The 21165-nt window shown below is 45.3% G+C and overlaps 1 protein-coding gene across 2 annotated transcripts in view; it reads left to right on the top strand.

Moving 5' to 3' along the window:
* RELA (RELA proto-oncogene, NF-kB subunit) overlaps nucleotides 1-21165 on the top strand; it is a 507042-nt gene that overhangs the window by 93587 nt on the left and 392290 nt on the right. For both annotated transcript variants that reach the window (XM_069644816.1, XM_069644817.1), the window contains exon 3: nucleotides 14526-14564. In XM_069644816.1, the coding sequence (XP_069500917.1) occupies nucleotides 14526-14564 (39 nt within the window). The remainder of the gene's footprint in view (nucleotides 1-14525; nucleotides 14565-21165) is intronic.

Below are 21165 nucleotides of genomic sequence, written 5' to 3'. Positions count from 1 at the left end.
TAGGGTTGCTTGTGATCTCATGCAGAAGGCATGCAACACAACCATTCATGCTGGACTGTTCCCTTTGCATTTTGCCCCTTCTGTAATGGCACAGACTGAAAATAAACAGTTTGGGTGCCACCCAAACTAATTGCCAATGGTTAAGCTAATTTCAATTCCATTATCACTCTTAAGTGTTGCCATACTATTATCAGGGGTGCACATTTAAGATCCTAGGTAGTAGCTAGACCTAGAAATTCACTCGGCCCTCAATTCTCCAGATGCACACAGCCAGTGCTCCAGATAGGATATTGAGGTGGGAATATTTTACTTCCCATTTTTAAACTTTGAAAATAAATATGATTTAAAGGGAGTGAAAAGGAGTTGTCATCTTCACAAGAGAGTAGATTGTATTTGACATCAAGACGACTCATGCAAACTGTATGGAAATCATAATTCCAATGGATTGTGCTCCCAGGTATTCCTCATCTTATGATATTAGTATCCTGCCAGCTTTGCTGCTTCGGAAAAAAAAATTATTGGCAGAGGGCGCTGTTGTGGCGTCGATGTCCCGTATCGTGTCAACATCACCATCAGTATAAATGGCTTGTGCCGCGCCCATTGGCTTTAGTTCTGTTTTTCCGATTGCTTCGCTCTCAAACGGTGCGCTTCGAAATTTTCTTCTGAAAATGTTGTCTTCTTCCACCACTTCTACTCCCAAGACAGGGTTCAAAAAATGTATCGACTGCGGATCGAAGATGTCGATTACAGATCCTCACCGCGTTTGTCTTTGGTGCCTAGGTTCTGACCATCGAACCGGCGACTGTGGCTCCTGTCAGTCGATGACGGAGAAGGCCCTTCATGAGAGGAAAGGTAAACTGGCGGTGGGGCAGGAAGTTTCTAAGGCCTCCTCGAAGGCCTCGTCAAAAAGACATAGAAAGTCGACCTATTCCAAAGAATTGGATTGTCGTAAACACTAAGCGATCTCAAGCTCGTAGTAGATCGAGACGCTCTTCATCTTCGTCTTCAAAAAAGGTTAAGAGGAGACCTAGATCTCCCTGTTCATCCTCCGAAACATCTACCGAATTGGTACGATGCCCGACTAAGTCGGATTCCCCAGGAAAATGGGAAGAATTTGGAAGGAAGAAGATGGAAGGCTTTGAGAATGCGGCCTCGACCCCCTCAAAAGCCAGACCCCAGCCGCTCCATCGGACGACACAGGGAAGTCAGGAACTAATGTGGTAAAACCCAGTAGTATGGGTGAGCGAAGATTCCTCGAGAATGGAGTGTTTCCCCGACACCGTATAAAAAAACAAGTCGTTGAAACCCTCGACGACTTCGTCGACGGCTTCGACATCAAAGCCAAAAGCATTTTTGATGCCTTTGTCAAAGACCTCATTGTTGTCCTCGAAGACTCCTTCGATACCATCGAAGGTTCCTTCGACCCAAACTCATGAACAGGAAAGGAGATTTACTCCTTTACCTAAGACATTTAAGCCTATGTCTTCTATTTTTGAAGAAAGTGGCTCTGAAGAAGAGGTTTCCCCTTTTACTAGAGAGGTCCCAGAAGAATAAATTGTTCCAGAATCGAAAATGAGACCTGTGTGATACCCTTCACTCTGCTAGTGGCATTGATACGTCACCTGAGCTGGAGTTTGCAAAACCTGACCCTGCAGAACATGCAGATTCAGGGTACAGAAGTTTAATGAATAGAGTGATGGAATACATGGGCTAGGGTAGAGCCTAACCCACTTTTGATCAGGATGATATGACTGACCTAGTTGATCAGGGCCCCCAGAAGGATCCAGTTCTCCCTTTCCATAGGGAACTTCAAAGAACGGTAGAAAAAAACTGGGACGTTCCTGATAATATTGCTGCAGTCAACAGTAATTTTCCTAAGTAGTATAGAACTTCTAGTTCTGATCCTGATTATTTAAGCAGGCATCCCACTCCAGATAGTCTGGTTATTCAGGCTGCAACTTCCTCAAGGCGGCATATCCATCCATCTATCCCCCCGGATAGAGAGGATAAGAAGGTGGATGCTTGGGCCCGTAAGGTCTTTACTTCGGGTAGCATGGCTCTCAAGTCAACTAATGTCACCTGTACCCTGGCCAGGTTCACTCATTCTCTGTGGGACTGCATTTCGGCAGCGACTAAACATATTCCAGAAGGCGAGGAAAGGGAAGGATTCCTGAATATTGTCAAAGACGGAAAGGAGGCAATGGGGGAATGTCTCCAGTCTGGACTGGATACTGCTGATCGTATCAGCAGATCCATGGCTGCAAGCACAGTGCTACGCAGATTTGTGTGGTTGAGGAAGTCTGGGTTTGCACCAGATGTGCAGGCCAGACTTCTCAACATGCCTTTTGATGGCTTGAGGCTGTTTGGTAGTAAAGCTGATGAAAGCTTAGAAAAACGACAGACCTCAAAAGCGGCAGCTAAATCTCTTAGCGCCTCCATGCGACAGCCTCCGGCTCATCTTCCTGGAGAGGTCGTTCTTTTCGATACTACTCCTCTTTTGGTAGAGGAAGAGGAAGGGCCATTCAAAGAGGCAAGAGAAATGTTGCTCGTGGTGAACAAGGGAAAAAGTGCAAAACCAGCCTCAGGAACAGCATCTTTGCCCTCAGCAGCTCCTGCAGCCGCCTCCAAATCACTCTGACGCCTTATCACACAAAACCCCGGTGGGAGGCAGCATCTCTCAGTATCTGAAAGAATGGTGGGGCATTACTTTAGATGCCTGGGCACTGGAGACAGTAGCTCAAGGTTACTGCCTTCCCTTCCTAAAAAGGCCTCAGGACCATCCACCAGGAACCAACTCTGTCAAAATTCCAGATCCGCTCCTGTTGCAGGAACCCTGCTAGAGAAAAGTGCAATCGAGGAGGATTGAGACCCATCCTGGACTTAAGAAACTCGAACAAGTTCCTCAGGAATGACAAGTTCACGATGGTAACCCTTTCTCAGATCCTCCAGGCTCTCCAATTCCAAGACTGTTTGGTGTCATTGGACCTTCAGGATGCTTACTTTCATGTGCCAATCCATCCCAAGCACAGAAAGTACCTGAGGTTCGCGGTTGACGGTTCTCACTTTCAGTTTCGAGTTCTGCCATTTGGGCTGACCTCCGCCCCAAGGGTTTTCAAAAACGGATGGCGGTTGTGGCAGCGAGTCTCGGGAGGGGGGGTGGGGGATTCACGTCTACCCCTACCTGGACGATTGGTTGATCAGAGCGTGTACTCCCAAACAAGTTCAGGAGCATCTGTCGATCACCTGTCACTTCCTTCACAAACTGGGCTTCTCCCTCAATTTCAAGAAGTCTCACATGATGCCATCCCAAAAGCTCCAGTTTATCGGAGCAGTTTTGGATACTTCCTCAGGCAAAGCCTCGCCTCCCGAGGTGAGAGCGCTCCACATTCTGCAGATGGTAACAAAGTTCCAAAATGCCCAGCATCTGCTAGCCTTTGATTTTCTGAGGTTGCTCGGCCTCATGGCATCCTGCATTTTTCTGGGTCCAGAGGCCAGATTGAAAATCAGATCCCTTCAGTGGGCCCTCAGAACTCAGTGGTCCCAGTTCTCGGGAAGCATGTCGGATCTTCTGCAAGTCCCGAGCACAGTTGCTCAGGATCTACTATGGTGGGCTTGCAACAACAACATCAAGGGAGAATCTTTTTGGCAACCATGGCCTGAGATGACAGTAGTAACGGACGCCTCACTCACGGGGAGGGGAGCCCATACCAACGATCTGACAATCGGCGGTCGTTGGTCTCCCATCGGAGTCCAAACTACTCATCAAACTATTGGAGCTGAGGGCAATTGGACTAGCGCTGAAGGCCTTTCTGCCCTGTGTACAGGGAAAGAATGTCCTGATAATGACTGACAACACAGTGCCATGTACTACCTCAACAAGAGAGTAGGCGGAGGGTCACTACCACTGTGCAGAGAGGCGATGCAGCTCTGGTTCTGGGCAATACGAGTAGGAATCTCTCTATTGGCAGTTCACCTAGCCGGAGAGCAGAACACGGCGGCAGACTATCTGAGCAGGCAGAGCAGTCTCCCACGAGTGGGAGCTAGCCCAGGAAGTCCTTCTGGAGATCTTCGCCCTTTGGGGAACCCCTCAAGTGGATCTCTTCGCGACCACGGTAAACCAGAAGTGCAAACCGTACTGCTCAAGGGAATTTCCTCTGAGAGGAGCTCTAGGAGACGCGTTCGTGGTGGACTGGAAGTTTCCACTTCAGTACGTGTTTCCTCCAGTCCCTGTGATTCCTCAAGTAATCAGGAGGTTGAGAAAGTTCAGGAAAACCATGATCCTAATTGCCCCGGATTGGGCCAGGAGGACGTTGTACCCAGACCTTCTGGACATGTCCATCTGCCCTCCAATACGTCTTCCGCAAAGGGAGGATCTTCTCTCGCAAGAGGAAGGTCGGGTTCTCCATCCAGAGGTCAAGACACTCCACCTTCACGCATGCTTTCTGAGAGGTTGAGATACAAGGATTGGGATCTTCTGGATGACATAATGGAGATTTTGCTTTCAGCCAGAAGGCCAACAACAAAATCCTTGTACCGGTGTCGTTGGAACAAATTCAGTAACTGGTTCAAAAATAAGTATGTGGACCCTTTTCAGTGTGGCACTCCAATGGTGCTCTTTCCTATTGCATCTAGCCAATCTGGGGCTCCAGATCGGAACAATTAAAGGATATCTAACTGAGCTGTCCATTTTCCAGCGCTCCTCAGAAGAGGTGTCTTACTTCAAAATTCCATTGATTAATTCAATTCCTGAAAGGACTTACTAATGTATACCTTCTAGTCCCCTTTCATGTCCCAACTTGGGGTTTAAATCTAGTACTTAAGTTTCTAACTTGTATATCTTTTGAGCCTCTGCTCTCCTGTCCCTTGAGGCTTCTAACATTGAAGACTGTCCTTCTTGTGGCCTTAACATCAGCCCGCAGGGTTAGTGAACTACAGGCTCTTTCATGTAAACCTACTTTTTTACAAGGACAAAGTGGTTCTTAAGGTTAAACCATCTTTCTTATCAAAAGTAGTTTCTGACTTCCACTTTTCACAAAAAATCATATTACCAACATTCTATCCTCCTCCTCATTTGGGCAAAGAGGAGAGACTGCATAGACTGGACCCCATAAGGGTTCTCAGTTTTTACATTTCAAGAACGTCAAAATTACGTCAAGATGACCAACTTTTTGTGGGTTATACAGGTTATAAATTAGGATTAGTGGTGACAAAACAAACTATATCCCGCTCGATCATTCTTGCTATAATTGAGTGCTACAGATTGGCGGGAAAAGACCCACCGGATGGGCTGCAAGCCCATTCCACTAGGAGGGTGGCTACTTCTGCGGCTCTGAAGAGGAAAGTCCCTGCAGCAGATATTTGTTCAGCTGCAACATGGGCATCAATGCATACCTTCATTTCATCAAGCATTATTGCTTAGATGCCTCTTCCTCCAATGAGGGTTTATTTGTCAAGGCAGTATTTCATTCCGTCCATGAGAACAATAACCAGTAATCCCACCGCCAAAATTACCACTGTTATGGGGGTCTATCATAAGCTGAGGAATACGTGGGAGGACACAATCCATTTCGAAGAACAAGATACTTACCAACTGTAACGTTCTTTCGACTGGATGTTCCTCCCACTTATTCCTCATCACTCCTTCCATCCTCCCCTGCAGTACAGTTTACGTTTCTTACACTTTCCTCTCACGAAGAGTCTATCAGTCATGAGGCACGCCTCGGTGGTCCTCGAATATTTCCTCAAACAGAACTAAAGCCAACGGGAGTGGCATAAGCTATTTATACTGATGGTGACCTCGACACGGTACAGAGCCTGTCGAGGGACATCAATGCCACGACCTCGTGCACAGCGCTCACTGCCGAGAATGTATTTTTTTTTTTTCGAAGCAGCGAAGCTGGCAGGGTACGACTATCATATGATGAGGAATACGTGGGGAAACATCCAGTCGAAAGAACGTTACAGTTGGTAAGTAACTTGTTCTTCTCCAGCGATCCACATCATAATAGAAAAACATGTTTCCCTCACAATTAACAGATGCAGTACAGTGTGCAGTAGAACACCCTCTCGTCATTGGAACAGATGAGCAACAACACTGCAAGCTCCCTTGCATGCATAGAATCGGTACAACAGCAGCATAAACCATTTAACGCTTCACTTGCACAGAAGTCGTCCACTTGAATAGGAGCTGTTCAGGCTTCCAGTCGCACAAACTGAAACAATGAATCTGGGCAACAGCAGGCCTGTAAGAATGTGGTTGTATTTTCCCTTGTTCCCTCCCTTGCCTTGAAGCGCTTTGAAACACATTGTGCATAGTCGCTATATAAATAAACGATCATATCAAATCATCCAAACATTCACCATGTAGAACAGGTGGAGTGGATCATTGCATTGTAAAGCAAAGGTTGACGATACCCACACATGGCATAACAGCAGGAGGAGCACCAACCACATGGAACAGGAATAGTTAATTGTCTCTGCAGTGCAAGGTCCTGATGGATATACCGAATATAGCATTCATAGCAACTTATGCGAAGGCTAACTGTGTTTCTTCAAACAGGAAAGTAGAAATTAAGTAAAATGGAATTAGAAAGTATTCAACTTTAGAACAAATGATTTGTGTACCATTACCAGCCACTCTAAAGCTGGTTCACTTCCTACAGCATGTTGCAGAATAGGATATTATTACAGAAGGATATGTCACTCAATGTGCCTATCATTTTTCCTCTACAAAGTTCTGCACATTGGATCTCTTCTGTAAATACTGCAATTACATTTTTAACACACACCTGGAAACAGTAAAGCAAACCTACATATTTCCTGCTGTAGGTGGGTAAACGCGGAAGAAATGGTTCGCAACCAGCTGCTGCAGTGTTGCAGCTCGGGGATACTGAGGAGACACGTCCTGAGGGAACCGGGACTGACTCTGCAGCAGATCTTGGACATGGGGAGAGCTTACGAACTGGCAGAGGCAAGAGGGGAGAAGATGGACGCAGCCACACACTCCAGGAAAGAGGAAGAAGCATATGCACTAGGACGCTCTGCCACAGGGAGGACGAGATGGGCACCAAGAAGAGGAGACGGCCCCAAAGCGCCAAGTGCTGCTCCGTTGTGCCCCTACTGTGGGTATGATTTGCCGCATGCAGGTGAATGCTCGGCAAAATCGAGTCTGTGGTCGGTGTGGCACATCGGGACACTATGCCAGGATGTGCAGGGCGGTGGCACCAGTAGCGGCTTCAAGAGGACCAGAGAGAAGCGGCAGGAGTGACACTAGGAGAGTGAGGGGCGTGTCTTCTGTCGAACAAGGTATGCAGGATCTCAACATCGCAGAAGAGGATGATGAAGAGATTTTCTTCATTTCGAGCATCGCTAAGGGCCCTGGGAAAGGTCGACAACCCACATGCACTGTCAACATTGGTGAGGTCCCCACTCCGGTCCTCATAGACACTGGGGCGTCTGCGTACTAGCAACTGAACATTACAATGCGCTCCCAGGTCCGCCGGGACTGACAGAATCCACAGCGCGAATTTACGCATTTGGAGGGGATACACCTCTTCCCATCCAAGGAGTGTTTGTAGCCCCAGTTTCTCACGGTCAGAGCAGAATAAAAGCAAGGTTTTTTGTCACCAACGTAAGCCCGCACTCCCTCCTGAGCTGTGCTGCATCCGAAGCGCTAGACATTGTGCACTTCACTTTTGCGGTATATCGCACTGATCTGGATTGTCTGTTGCAACGTTTTGAGATGATCTTCACAGGCATTGGAAAACTAAAGGCCGACCCCATATGGTTACACATCGATGGGTCAGTGAGACCAACAGCGCTTAAACATCGCCGCATCCCTTTCCATCTAAGGGCACAGGTAGAAAAGGAGCTACAGTCACTGGTGGACCGAGACATTATTGAAAGGGTGGAGGGGCCCACCCCCTGGGTCTCTCCAATTGTGGTGGCCCCAAAGCCCAAACAGCCAGGGGCAGTACGCATCTGCGTAGATATGAGGCTGCCCAATGTAGCAATCAAGAGGGAACGTCACCTCACGCCCACCCTTGATAACATTGTTGGGGAACTCCAGGGGGCGAAGGTTTTCTCGAAGCTAGACTTGAGATCAAAAGGCGGTCACCCGGCAGTTCGCGCCGGGGACCGGAGCAGACGCACATCTCCGGCGTACTCTCTGTGTGTGCCTGAGTGTGTGGCCCCTGCTAGCCCCCACGCCCACAACAGGCATGACTCCAGATTTCGGGGAGTTAAGACATTTTGAACATCACGCACTAATGCCAAAACATACTTGCGAGTGTACCCTCCACCAATTGCTCATACTTTCTAAAATGGAAACGTTTTTATAACTGGGGTGTGTGCTACAACACATTCTGCAACCCCTCTCCATACAACTGTAACAAATTCTCTCATATCTGCTGTCCTTAGCTAAAAGTGGACTTTCTGTCTCATCCAAGAGCACCTCACAGCCGTTTCTAGATTCACTAGAAAAAGCTGCTGCGCTCCACTTCATAAACAGACTAGTCAAGCATTTTCTGCAACGATTATTTCGTTCTTACACCTCCCCCCCCCCCCCCCTCTACCCCCCCCAGCTACGAAAATGCCACCTGAAAGGAGTTTGAACACAGTCCTCATGAAGTCACCATTCAACCTTTTGGCTACCGCTCACATAAAGTTTGTCTTATGAAAGGTCACATTCTTGGTGGGCATAACATCCTCTAAGAGTATCGGAGTTACAGGTCCTAGTAATGGATCAGCCATACCTAAGGTTTGGAATAAACAAAGTGGTACTTGGTGACAATCTCCACTTTATCCCTGAGATCTCCGAGTTTCCAACCATTGCGCTTCCTATCTGTTTTCAAAACGCCACAACACCAGCGGAGGCTGCATTACGCTCTTTAGATTTAAAGAGGGCGTTTAAATGCTATTTGGACAGGACAAATTCCTTCAGAACCCCCACTGAGCTCTTTGTGGAATACGGCCAGTCCAGTAAAGGGAAAGCAATCATAAAACCGAGCATATGCAAGTGGATCTCCGCCGCCATTTCTTTTTGCCTTGCAAAAACTAATCAACCTCTACGGGCAACAGTCAGAGCACACTCCACAAACGCCATTGCTGTTTCAACGGCACTATGGGCTGGCACACCTTCACAAAGAAATGCTGCCTGCAAAGTAAGCATTCAGCAGACGCAGGGATTGGAAAGGCAGTCATACAGCGTCTGTTGCAATAAGGTATGTCCTGCAAGTTTCTGTGCTTTTACCTACTGTCACCTAATCGAAGCTGATACTGCTGTGTACTCAATTCAAAGCATGTGAATGTATTAAATATCCAATGCCGGAGAAGGGATAACTTGCTTACCTGTAACTCCATTTCTCCAGCATTGGTATCGTTCATGGGTTCACATACGCACTCGAGCCTTTTCCAGTGTTAAAAACGCTCTAGCATTCCACTAGTCAGCAAAAACTAGTTAACATCTGAAGGGAAGCTGCAGAGGTGGTGCTAGATGCTCTAGGTCTCATTGGTGGGGACCGCAAGCACCCATAAGGTGGATATGCTGCAAAAGGTGTTAGATTCCTTTGAGAAAAGGGTAACAAACCAGTAACCGAGGATTCCCAGGAATATTCATAGCATGTGCATCTATGAAAGATACCACTGCTGGAGAAATGGGAGTTACGGGTAAGCAATTTATCCCCCCTGCTCCTAATCTAATCCCTCCATGGCTCACGTCTTCTACAACCTTAACACTACTTCAGCTCTGCAGTTGCTAACTCTTAATCTGCATCCCTTGGCTTTGTAGCAGTTGTCTGAGCTGTGCACCCCTGCATCTTCACTGTTATTGCCTCCCAAATGCTAATGGCCAGCAGATGCTCTACCCTTAAGACTACCACATTGAAATGATGTATGTGCAAAATACATTCTCTAGTTTGTAACTTAACTCTGCGTTATCCCATAACCTGTTATTTTTTATTGTGACCTCTGGAGACTTGAGGACAAATGGCATTTCATCCCTATATCTGCAAAAGATGTTCACAGGTTTTGTCAGTCGGTTCCCATCTTCTATTTTATATATGCACCCTGTTCTGTGCTTTGGAATTGCATTGTGGTTAATACTTCCTGGTTTTATAGTATGTACTTTTCAGACATTTCCATCTGTATTTATGCACATTTATTTTGGGGTCATTTATCTGTAGTCATCTACCCACCATTTAAACAAAAAATATAACGAATTCCTTTTCTTATCTCCTCCCCGCTTAGTTTGCACTAACCATTGATGAGCCTGGAAGGCATGAATGACTGCTTGGAGAGCGAAGCAAGGAACTGAATTTCTGTCCATCTGTCTTTATGAATAAATGCTGACCGGAAACAGTAATTTAGTGTGTGTGGGGGGGGGGGGAAGCGAAACTGTGGAGTCTTAATTATGGTGACTTGGGGCTCTACAACACCTCTGAATAAAATGGAGGTACAGATTGTGGATAGCAATTACCCCCATGCCAGGGATCGTACTTGGCCGACAATGGTTTGCCAGCCAGAGGATATTTCAGCACGAGCAAAGCCAGGATTCTCGGCTGTTACCTGCCCTGTTCACCCCTGGAAAAGGGGTGACAATTTACAACCCAGGGCGCTTTGTCCTAGGGCTTTGTTCAGGGTGCAAACAAATGGAATGCTTTTCTTTTATTTATTTTTTTACTAAGATTGTGTGAGCGCATCTTTACTTGCCTAAACTCTAAGAAAGAAAAACAAGCTGGCCCCGCCATAATTGATAGAATAGGGACCATGTCTCCTGTATTTGTATTGCTGTGGCACGGCACAGACTGGATGAAATGTAGCAACCAGAGTTCGTGCTTGCAGGCAAGTAGGTTAAGTGGGGATTTTCGGATGACTTGGCTTCTGGTGGGGGTTGGGGGGGACGGGCTGGGAGAGGGACTTGGTGACGCAAAGTGATGCGCTGAAAAAAGATGGCTGCACTTGAGAAGGGGCTAGGTGACTGCTGTAATGCGGGTGGGCACTGGCAATTTCCACCTGCGATTGGCTGAGCACTATTTTCTGGGTGCAAGTATGCCTGGAACCTACGATGTATATTGGAATTTGGTCCTGGTAACAGAGCCAGAGAAATAGTAGCAAACGGAGGGGCAGAGTGGAGAATGGAATGGTGATTAATGGAGAGGTGGTGTGCAGAAAAGGCAGTATGTAGTGAATGAAGATCAAGGTGAAGTGAGACTGGGCGTGTTGGGAAGGGGCAAGCTCATAAAAATGCGTGAGGCTTTGAGAGCAATGTGCCTGGTTAGTTTGTCTTGTTGTTTATTTGTTAGGCACACCGAATCCGTGGGTAACTGGGCGCAACGAAAGCATAAAGTAAATTCACAACTTAGGTTACAGAAAAGGCATGTTGCATAGGATGAAGGCAACAGGTGGGATACAACGGTGAGTAATACAAATACAGAAAACATAAGTGAAGGACGAACAGAGCTATATACAGTAAGTGCGAAGGTTGCCGAGCTGGGTAACGTGGGACAGGTTAAATGTCATTGGAGCGCAGCCAGTTGACAGTGTTCCGTCTGCAGCTGAGACAGGATTGGTCAGTTCTCAGGTAAATGGGAAGGGCATTCCAGGCTTGGGCGGCTTTCACTGGGAAGCTGATTCCTCCAGCTTTTTTTAAATTTAAATCTGGGAATGTTTAAACAAAAGGCATTGGTGGTTCTGGAAGGTCTGGAAGACCCTTTCCTTGCGATTCTCTCTGTGAAGTAAGGGGATGCTACATTGTTCAAGCACGTGTAGGTTAGGATCACTGTTTTCAGCAGGATTCTATAATTTATTTTCAGCCAGAGATTTTCTCTTCAGATGTCTGACACATGTTCTCTGTTAGGAATGTGTAATGCAGTTCTTAGCGCATTATTTTATATAATTTGGAGTTCATCTAAAATGTACTTGTTGGCTTCCTGATGTAGGGCATTGCAATAGTCCAATTTAGATAATACTAATGCTTTGGCAAGTGTAATGCAGCTTGCCTAAGATAGGAATGGCCTGCAGGCCCTGATTAGCTTGCAAGTGCAGGCTGTTGTGGAAGCCAGGGAGTTGACTTGTTTCTCTAAGGTGAGGGCAGAATCAAGGTAGAAACCTAAGGTGTTTCCTTCTTTCATAGCCTTGATTGTGTTTCCATCTATATTAAAGGCAGAATAGTTGTTCAGTTTTTTTAGGTTCATGGCGGAGCCCAAAATCAGCATCTGTTTTGTCGTTATTCAGGCATAGACCATGGGTTGCCATCAATGCCTGAATAAGGAGATAGATTTTATTTACCAAGGCTAAGTCGTCGTAGTGATTGCCCAAAGTGGGATAAGGATCTGGGTCTCCTGTGCATAGTTAGTGTAGGTGACACCCAGCCTATCCAATTTGTCGAACAGAGGCTTGGTAAAAATGTTATACATAGTCGGCGAGAAACAAGATCCCTGTGGCACGCCGCATGTAGTTAAGATTGAGTCAGCAGATGCCGATGGGGAGAAAACTCTCATTGGTTCAGGAACGATTGGACCTAGGCGATTGCATCTTTAGAGAACTGAGCTGCTGATGCCAGGTGTCTGCCTAGCACTTCGTAGTCTACCAGGTCGAAGGCAGCAGACAAGTCGAGGAGGAGAAGCATAGCTGTTTTCCCGTTATCCTTAAGCTCCTCTATTTGGGTTTCAAGATCGATTAGTGCTGTTTCCGTGCCATTTTGAGGCCTAGGAGGTGGTTGTCCTCAAGGTAAGACTGTATTTGCACATATGCTACTTTATCAATTATTTTTAAAAGAAAGGGCACAGTGGTGATCGGCCTGTTTAGTTGGGATGGTTGTATCTAGAGTTTGTGTTTTTTTTTTAATTTTTTTGTAGTTTTTTTTTATTTTTTTGTAGTGGTAAGACCCATGATCGTTTTAAGTTACTTGGGACTGTATTAGTTGAGAAGGAGGCATTGATACACATTGATACGTTTAGAAATTAATGGGGCAAGGTCTCTTGCTGCTTCTTTTATAATTTGGGCTGGACAATTATCGCCTTGGCAATTTGATGGTTTTTTAGTGGAGATGATTTTTTCATTTTTCTGTATGGAGATTTTGGTAAATCTGAATGGTTGTAATAATTTGTTAGATTCAAGAGGGTTGGTCAGAGGTGGGTCATAGGTATCTAGTAAGGCTTTTTTATTTGCAATCTCATTTTGAAGTAGACTGATTTTATTAGCTAGATCGTTTTGTATGCTTGTACACCATAGTTTATCCTTGGGGGCATTGCCTATAGGTGGAGTAGGGGATTCCATTTCACGTAGTATCACAAATAGTTCTTTCGTGTTAGAGCTAGCTTTAGATATTCTATCAATATGGAGGTATTTTTTTGTGTTATTTCTTTTTTTAGCTGTTGGCGAAGTTTGTTGGAGTTAATTTGTTTTCATCAGTAGGGTCATGATTGACCCTACCCAAGGTTGCTAATTTCCTTTTTTGAAGTCTCAGATTTTTGATGTGTGGTGAGAACCAGGTATTAGGGTGTGCACGCTGTTTGCTTCTGCGCATTTTAAGAGGCACAATAGAGTCTAGTGCCTTAGACATGGTACTATGCTAAGTTTCAACCATGTGATTGGGGTCGGAGGTACTAGGTAGTGAATTCAGTGATGGAAGGATGAGGGGGAGGAGACTTTCTGGAGTGATTCTTTTTGCTTCTCGTCCGAAGAGGAGGTGCCATAACTATATTTTTAACTTGTTGTAAAGGAGTGACTAAGGAGAACGAGATAAAATGGTGGTCAGTCCAATGTTGGGGAGTGATCTTGGTGATGGTGGTATCACAATTCAGATCCGATACCCAGTCTAGGGTCCTGCCTTTGTCATGGGTAGGTGAGGAAACTCTTCGGGTCAATCCTTGTTCTCACTGGAAATGTACTATTGTTTGGGCATTTTTGTCTAAGGGGGTCATGGAACCCAAGGTTAAAGTCACCCAGTAGTAATATTTGTGTGGAGTCTTTGATATTATTTGCTAGGATGCTAGATAAGTCCTCTTCAAATGTCCTGATAGGTAATGGGGGCCTGTAGAATAAGTAGATGGTGAGAGTATGGTAACTGGATATGGGGAGCCAGAGGCTAAGCAATTCGCAGGATGGGGAAGGAGGTGACGGTACAAGTCTTATAGACGAGTCAGATTTAGCCATGAGGGCTAAACCGTCTCCTTTAGCATTAGGTCTGTCTGCTCTAAATATCTGGTAATTTTCTAGGAGTGCTAGCGTGAGGGCTGGGCCTGCCGCTTCGTGCAGCCACGTCTCTGTGAGTGACGAGAACGGTTTATCACAGCACAGTGAACTATTTTGCTTCTGTGCTAACTGACCTTAGGTGTGGTGGGACAGGATGAAAAGTGTACCTCCTTTGGCTTTCCTGAAGTTGACATAACAAGGAGACATACTGTGGACTAGATGTCCGATGGAATGAGCCATTGATGAAGAGACTCCGAAAACCTACAGATTAGGTTTGTTGGCTATTGTTTAGCAGTATATTGATTGTAACTTTTCTTTCTGCTTTATTCCAGATTACCTTCCGTTCCTTGGTCGTGATTGGGGCCTTTCAGGTATGTTTGTTTTCCCTTGTGCCTACAGTGTGTTTTTAACTCTAGCAAACTCCTTTGTAGTTCCTTACAGATGCACTGCAATATTAGAAATGTGTGCAGAGATATGTCATTGCACTTCCTATAATCCTGGTTGGTTAGCTGTTCTTGATGACTCTGTATAAGTGAATCTTCTATACAATACACAAATCACTCCTTCTGCAGTGTGGTCAATAAGGACTAGATGGATGGGCTCTTCCATAGTGCATCTGGACTGGGCAGTGAATTACAGAAGGGATTACGTCTTGGGAAAACTGAGTGAAATGCCAATAAAGGACATACCTTTGTGTGGCACCCCCCATAAACCCCACCCCCACTCTCCTACTACTGGTTTAAAGAGGATTACTTCCACTTTTCATCGAAACTGCGAGCTGTGTACACAATATTGCTTTGAAAATTTAACATATTCGAAAATGTATTGGTTATACATTTGAAGAATGTTGGTTATGTGCTGCTGATGCTCTTGCAACAGAGATGTGAACATGCTGGATATTGCAAGCACACAATGAAAAGAAGGGCCATAAGGATGCCGCAATGAAATGCAGAGATTGGAGAGGGGGCACACTGTTATGGAAGGGGTAGCATGAGGAAATGTTAGAGGATGGAAGAGGCAAATGGAGAGCAGAAGAGAACAGAAAAAGGGGAGTAGCATAGATGGTACATAGATTGGCCTCAAGAGAATGGATGGATAAATTCTGGCTTCTGGGTCAATGACCTGGGAGAGGTGGTGTTTTTGGGGCAGAGACTAGGCGCAATTGAAAGACTTAAAGGGTACCTACTGAGTGGGGCAAGACCTATGGCGTACATGGAAGGGGGGGGGGGTGGTTCTGGGGCCAAGACAGCAGAGGAAAGGGGCTTGTACGATGCAGACTAATAATGGTGAAGGAGGTATGAAGCACAAACCTGTAGGGGTTGGTAAAGTAGCACAAACCTGTAGGGGTTTGTAAAGTAGCACAAACTTGGTTGGTCATGGGGGAGAAATGGGCATTTCTTTGGGGGTTTTGGGGGGTTGGGAGGAATGGGTAAATGCCTAAGCAGGGGAAAGGTTAAGGGACACAGAAGGCTGAATAGAGGGGGCACAATATGCAGATTGAGGATTACATGAGGGGGATCGCAAGATTGGGTAATGAGATTCCCAAGAACGGGTTGTAAATCATACAAAAAAGGAAGGTGAAAGATTGTAGTGGTGTCCAGCGGCAGTAATAAGAGGGTATTAGAGGAGGGTGCAGGGACACAATAGGATGTTGTGGTGGAGGCCGACTGGGGGACTTGATGCAACGTCCCACTGGGGCGGGGCGTACAGACAGTGGGAGAAGTGGCTCAAACTGTAGATCTGCAAGGCTTTGGGCATCTGCGTATATGCCATAGAAGGTTTGTTTTTCCGTTTGAGAATTTTGTCAAATGCAACAGTGATTAAGTTGATCTAGCCTGTCGTGCCGCTCAATTTTTGTCTGAAGGTGCACACTTCAAATGTGTGCTTTTTAGCTGCCAAGTGACCCATTCCATGCGTGTCTGATTCAATCCTTGCTTTTTAGCCAACAGCACTTTTTATGCTAGCACTTGTAAGCCCATACTTTTACTGGGGAAAAATAGAGAAGTCCCTATATGTAAAGTGCAAAGCAAGGACTGCCTGCAGATGAGCATGTGTCTGCGAACTATAACGCTAGTGCAGGCAGACAACACATTGATAATGGAATGGTAAAGGACTGTGGCTGCTGTGTAGTGCTACTGTATGTGCATCCTTTACATTCCCATAATGTACAAAGCAAATGACAATTTGAAGCCTTCCTGGTATGACGCCATCCTAAAGGAGAATGGCTGTGGTACAGAATTTTAAATTGGATATGATGAGGAAACTCCTTATATATTGCCATACAACAGTAAAAAAGAAGACCATACTAAATTCCAACTTGTGAAAATATTCCTGTGGCTTGGTATTGTGGTATTCAAATGTGTGGATTTTTATCTGGGAACTGGAGGGAGCCAGGAATGATGGAGAGTAGTCGTTTTTTGTTTTTTATATATATATATATATATATATCAGATACAAGAGGTTGATGGCTTTCTTCAGCTGGCTCCCTACTATGGAACAACCTCCCCTTCCCTCTGCATCTTGAGCAGGACTTCTTTAAATTCCGTAGCACTTCAAGACTTTCCTCTTTACCCCCTCAATCCCCCCTTCTTTCCTCTGCTAATCTCACAGTTGCTTTGATTAGGTACCAGGGCCCTTATGCATCCTCTGGGCCTTGACCTTCCACACTCAATCGCCCCCAGCGTCTGTCTATCCTCAGCGCTTGCCTCGGCACACCTTCCATTCTGGAGGCTCGCACTTTTATCTTACCATATACTTCATCTGCTGTACCTGGATATGGGTCTTCACTCTACAGGTGATCCCCCGAAGTAAATCCTTGGCGTCTATGGTTAACCGGGCGCATTATGATTGTATAGAGCGTACTTGGTGGGAGAGTCTGGTGGAGCTTTTTCATCCCCGGATCAAGGCGGTGATCAACAAACTGCAGAAAGTGTTTTAGGTGTCCAGACCCCTGTGGCCTCTAGGGCAGAGGGTAAAGTGCGTACGAGGAGAACATTAAAATGTGCATTAATTAATACACGCTCTCTGATTTAAGCATTCTATTGAGAGTGCTGATTATATTTTGGATCAGTCTATGGATATACTGGCAATCACAGAAACATGGCTGCATGAGGCAGCTGGCCCCTCGCTCTCTCTCTCTCACTTGCTGTGCCTTCTGGCTATAAAATCTTTTGTACAGATTAGATGGGAAGGTGGGCGGTGTGGCTTTGATTTGCAGATCAGTCTTAGATATTCGTATGGTTCATATTCTGGAACCTACTGGGTGGGATGATCTTGTGAAATTGACAGTTGACTATAATACCGCAATTAACTTTGTATTATTGTATTGTTCGCCTATTGGAATGCCAGACTTTCAGATAGAACTTCTAGATATGTTTCTTCCTTTGATTAAATGACAACAAAATTAATTATATGTGGGGATTGTATCTTATGGTGAACTAATGTGTTAGACCAGAATGCTATATCTGTTGAGGCCACATTAGAATATCTGGGCTTCAGTCAGCACGTACACGAGCCTACACAATGGAAAGGCAATATCTTAGATTGGTTAGCAAGTCTGAATATACAGTTTACGGAGGTGGATGTGTGTCCCTGCCTGTGATCAGACCACTATTGTACTAATGTTACCCAAGCGGTTGACTAAGAAGAAGCTGGAAAGAATTACTATTGTTTCAAGGAATACCCAGAAAATTGCTCTTGAGGCATTGAACCCATTTCTGTCTCCCTCAACAGATGTGGCTAGCCTTGAAACAGCAGATGATCTAGCGCATGTTTACCACTCTGCTTTAGATAAGGTAGTGGACTCTATTGCACCTTTTTAAAATCTCGTAACTTGATTTAAGAAGTCCTGGTACTTGCCAGAGATTGACAGGTTAAAACTAACAAAGCGGAAAGCCTACAACAAATGGACAAAATCTAAGACTAGAAAATAAAGAAGGAAGCACAATGTGGTCATTGTGGGGGCCAAGAAAGTGGAGTTCGAATCCAGGATTAGTAATGCAGGCTTTAATACACGAAAACATTGTAGGGTGCTAAGATTTAGAAAATCCTCTTGTAGAAGACAATATTGTGAAAGATAAAGGATGGTGTACTTCTGTTCATGATGCTATGTCGAGCAATCTTCAGAAGATTTGAGCAAATGTGTAATAAACCGAGCAGATGAGAATATCAATGCATTTAAGTTGCTTGCATTTGTTTAATTGACCCCTGTGAGGATAATATGCAGGATAGGTTGGCATTCAGGTCTTTGGAGTTGGAGACATTGTGACCTGACTAAAACCCACATCTTGCAAAGGAGATACCTGCCCGGCAGTTTTGGTCAAGGCCTGCTCATCTGTGTTAATTTCCGCAATTACCAAATGTAACAATAAATCATTTGTGGAGAGTTCTGCCCCAGATTGTGTCAAAAACGCTTTGGATTAACCCCTCTTAAGAAAGCCGACATTGGATCCCACTAATCGGTCCATTTACCAACGTTCTGTTCTTGCTTAAAATTCTTGATGGAGTAGCATATCTCTAGCTACAGGAACACCTTACCTCAAATATCTTGAGTAACCTCAAATAATACCTTGAGTAAGCGCCAATCTGGCTTTTGAGCGGCACACAGTATGGGGACTGCTTTTGTTGATTTTAAAGGCCAATATTCTGCAGCTTATGGAGCAGGGATAGCTTGTGATCGCAATGTTGTTAGACTTATCGGCTGCGTTTGATTTATAGGACCATGATATTCTGGGGTTTTTTTTTGCGCCATCGAACTACAAGAGTTTATAGCAGCAGAGGCTATTGATGTCCCTTTTGGGGTGCCACAAGGATTTTGCCTCTCTCCTTCCCTCTATAATTTCTATACTAAGCCATTATTTGAGTTTCTCAATACAAGAGGGATGATGTATACACATCATGTTGACGATACTCTGTGTCTTATCCCCTTGTGAGGGGATTATAAAGAAGACACAGGTCGTTAATGGAGTGTACTTCATAATTCAATATTGGATGTTGAAGAATGGCATAGCCCTTAACTACACAAAAACAGAGTTAATGATCCCCGGGACCGGTGCGAGATTTAAGCATCTTAATTCGGACTATGATGATCTTATCATTGCTGGCTGCTCCATTGCCACCCTGCCTAAAGTTAAGATGCTCTTAGTTTATATCTGGATAAAACTAACCATGAAGGCACATGTTAATAGTTTGGTTTCCAATTCTGCCGATTGCATTAGGCTTGTATGTCAACAACGTTCCTTTTTGTCAGAGCAGAGTTGTGCTAGTTTTGCTAGGGCTATATTAGGTGCTAAGCTCGATTATTGTGGCACGCTACTGTTAAGAATAGATAAAGGAGAAATGGGGAACCTCCACGGTGCTGAAAATGGTGCAGTATTCACAATAACTGGTGTGGGGCATAGAGAACATGTTACCCAAGTAAGGAAATAATTGCACTGGCTTCCATTTGATGCAAGAGTTCATTCTCTCTTACATTTGCACGCAAATGCCTATTCGAATCCGGGCCAGACGATCTTAAAGAAAAGCTTTCTTAGAGTATTACGATCAAATAATTCCAACCTGTTGATGGTGCCAAGAGCTAATTGTTCTATTGTGGGTCAAGGGGATTTCTACTTTATAGTGCCCAAACTAAGTAATGCCCTTCCCCCAGATTTGTGGTAGTGCGAGTCTCCTGGCCTGTTTAGAAGAACCCCTTAAGACTCCCTTATTTTATTGAGATGCTTTCTGTTTGTGTCCGATTGCCGGCTTTGTGCTCCTTGGCCATACCTCTATGATCCAACGCCCTGATGCCCACAGGCTTGCTTCTTTGGCGCTATATGAATAGAAATGGCTTGCGTGAACCTAGTTGATTTTTAACAAAGAGAAATCTTCCCCCTTTTATCTTCTAGAGTACCTAGAATGTTAATATTTGGGATGTTCCGGCATGCTGGGAGGACTCCCCCGGTTTTCCCAACCGCATTAACGTGGAAGATGTGGGGGTAGCTTCTCATCTATATTCTCTTCCTTGTTTTTGAATTTGTATTTCTTGGAATGCTATTATATACGGTTTTTCCCTTATTTATTTATTTTTTCTCTTGACCGGGGAATTCCATCCCCTTATGTCATGAGTTTGCTGTTTGATTGTGATTCTCCAGTGTCTACCCCTGCTTCCACCTTTATGCCCCCCCTTTCACTTTTGAATTCTTTTCAACTTTCTATTAATTTCTAGTGTAATAGAACTTATTCTCCCCTTGCCCATCTCTCACGGTACCTGCCCCCAGACATCAGGAACGGACCAACCAGCCCAGGGTATTGGCACCCATGGGGACCTTCAAGGTCCCAAAGGATTCCCTAAGGGCTTCCTGGACTCGGTCCTGGCGCCGTTGGCGCCAGGCTCATGTTACCATCTCAAGTAAGGCAGGTTTCAAAGGGAGAGAACCACATGCAGACCAGTTTGAGGAAGGCTGAAGGGACTACTTTACCAAGGAACTACTTGCTAGGGTGTGGTTGGAGGGACTACTTTACCTGGGGACTACTTCTTAAAGGCTATATAAACCACCCCTTCAGTACAGAACACGCTTTGCGCTATTCTGCACTCCTGCAGCGTAACGCTCAGTGTCTGCAAACTCCAGGCCAGTCTTCAGCCACGCCCTTCCAGTTCTCTCGAGCTACTTGCAAGGAAGAAAGAGAGAGAAGATAACAGAACAAGACTCTTACCTGATGCTCCATCTCGGTCGCTCTGGAGTCTCCGCTTCTGCTGAGCTGCAAAGGAAAAGACACCAGTTTAGCTGCGTAACGCTAATACTTCGCAGAAGGCTGCTTCTTCCAGCGATCCATTGAAGCACCCTCACTCGATCGCCGCTCTGGAGCTATTGCATATGTAGAACACAAAAGAAGACATCAGGTTAGCCACGCAGTCGGGAAAGGCCTCATTCAGACTTTTAAATCTTGCACAGCACCGCTACTCGCCTGAAGGCAGCACTTCCTCACGTTCCC

The sequence above is a fragment of the Ambystoma mexicanum genome, chromosome 2p (assembly GCF_040938575.1).
Source record: "Ambystoma mexicanum isolate Mex_15411 chromosome 2p, UKY_AmexF1_1, whole genome shotgun sequence".
NCBI classification, from domain to species: domain Eukaryota; kingdom Metazoa; phylum Chordata; class Amphibia; order Caudata; family Ambystomatidae; genus Ambystoma; species Ambystoma mexicanum.
This window is presented reverse-complemented; position numbering and strand designations above follow the sequence as displayed.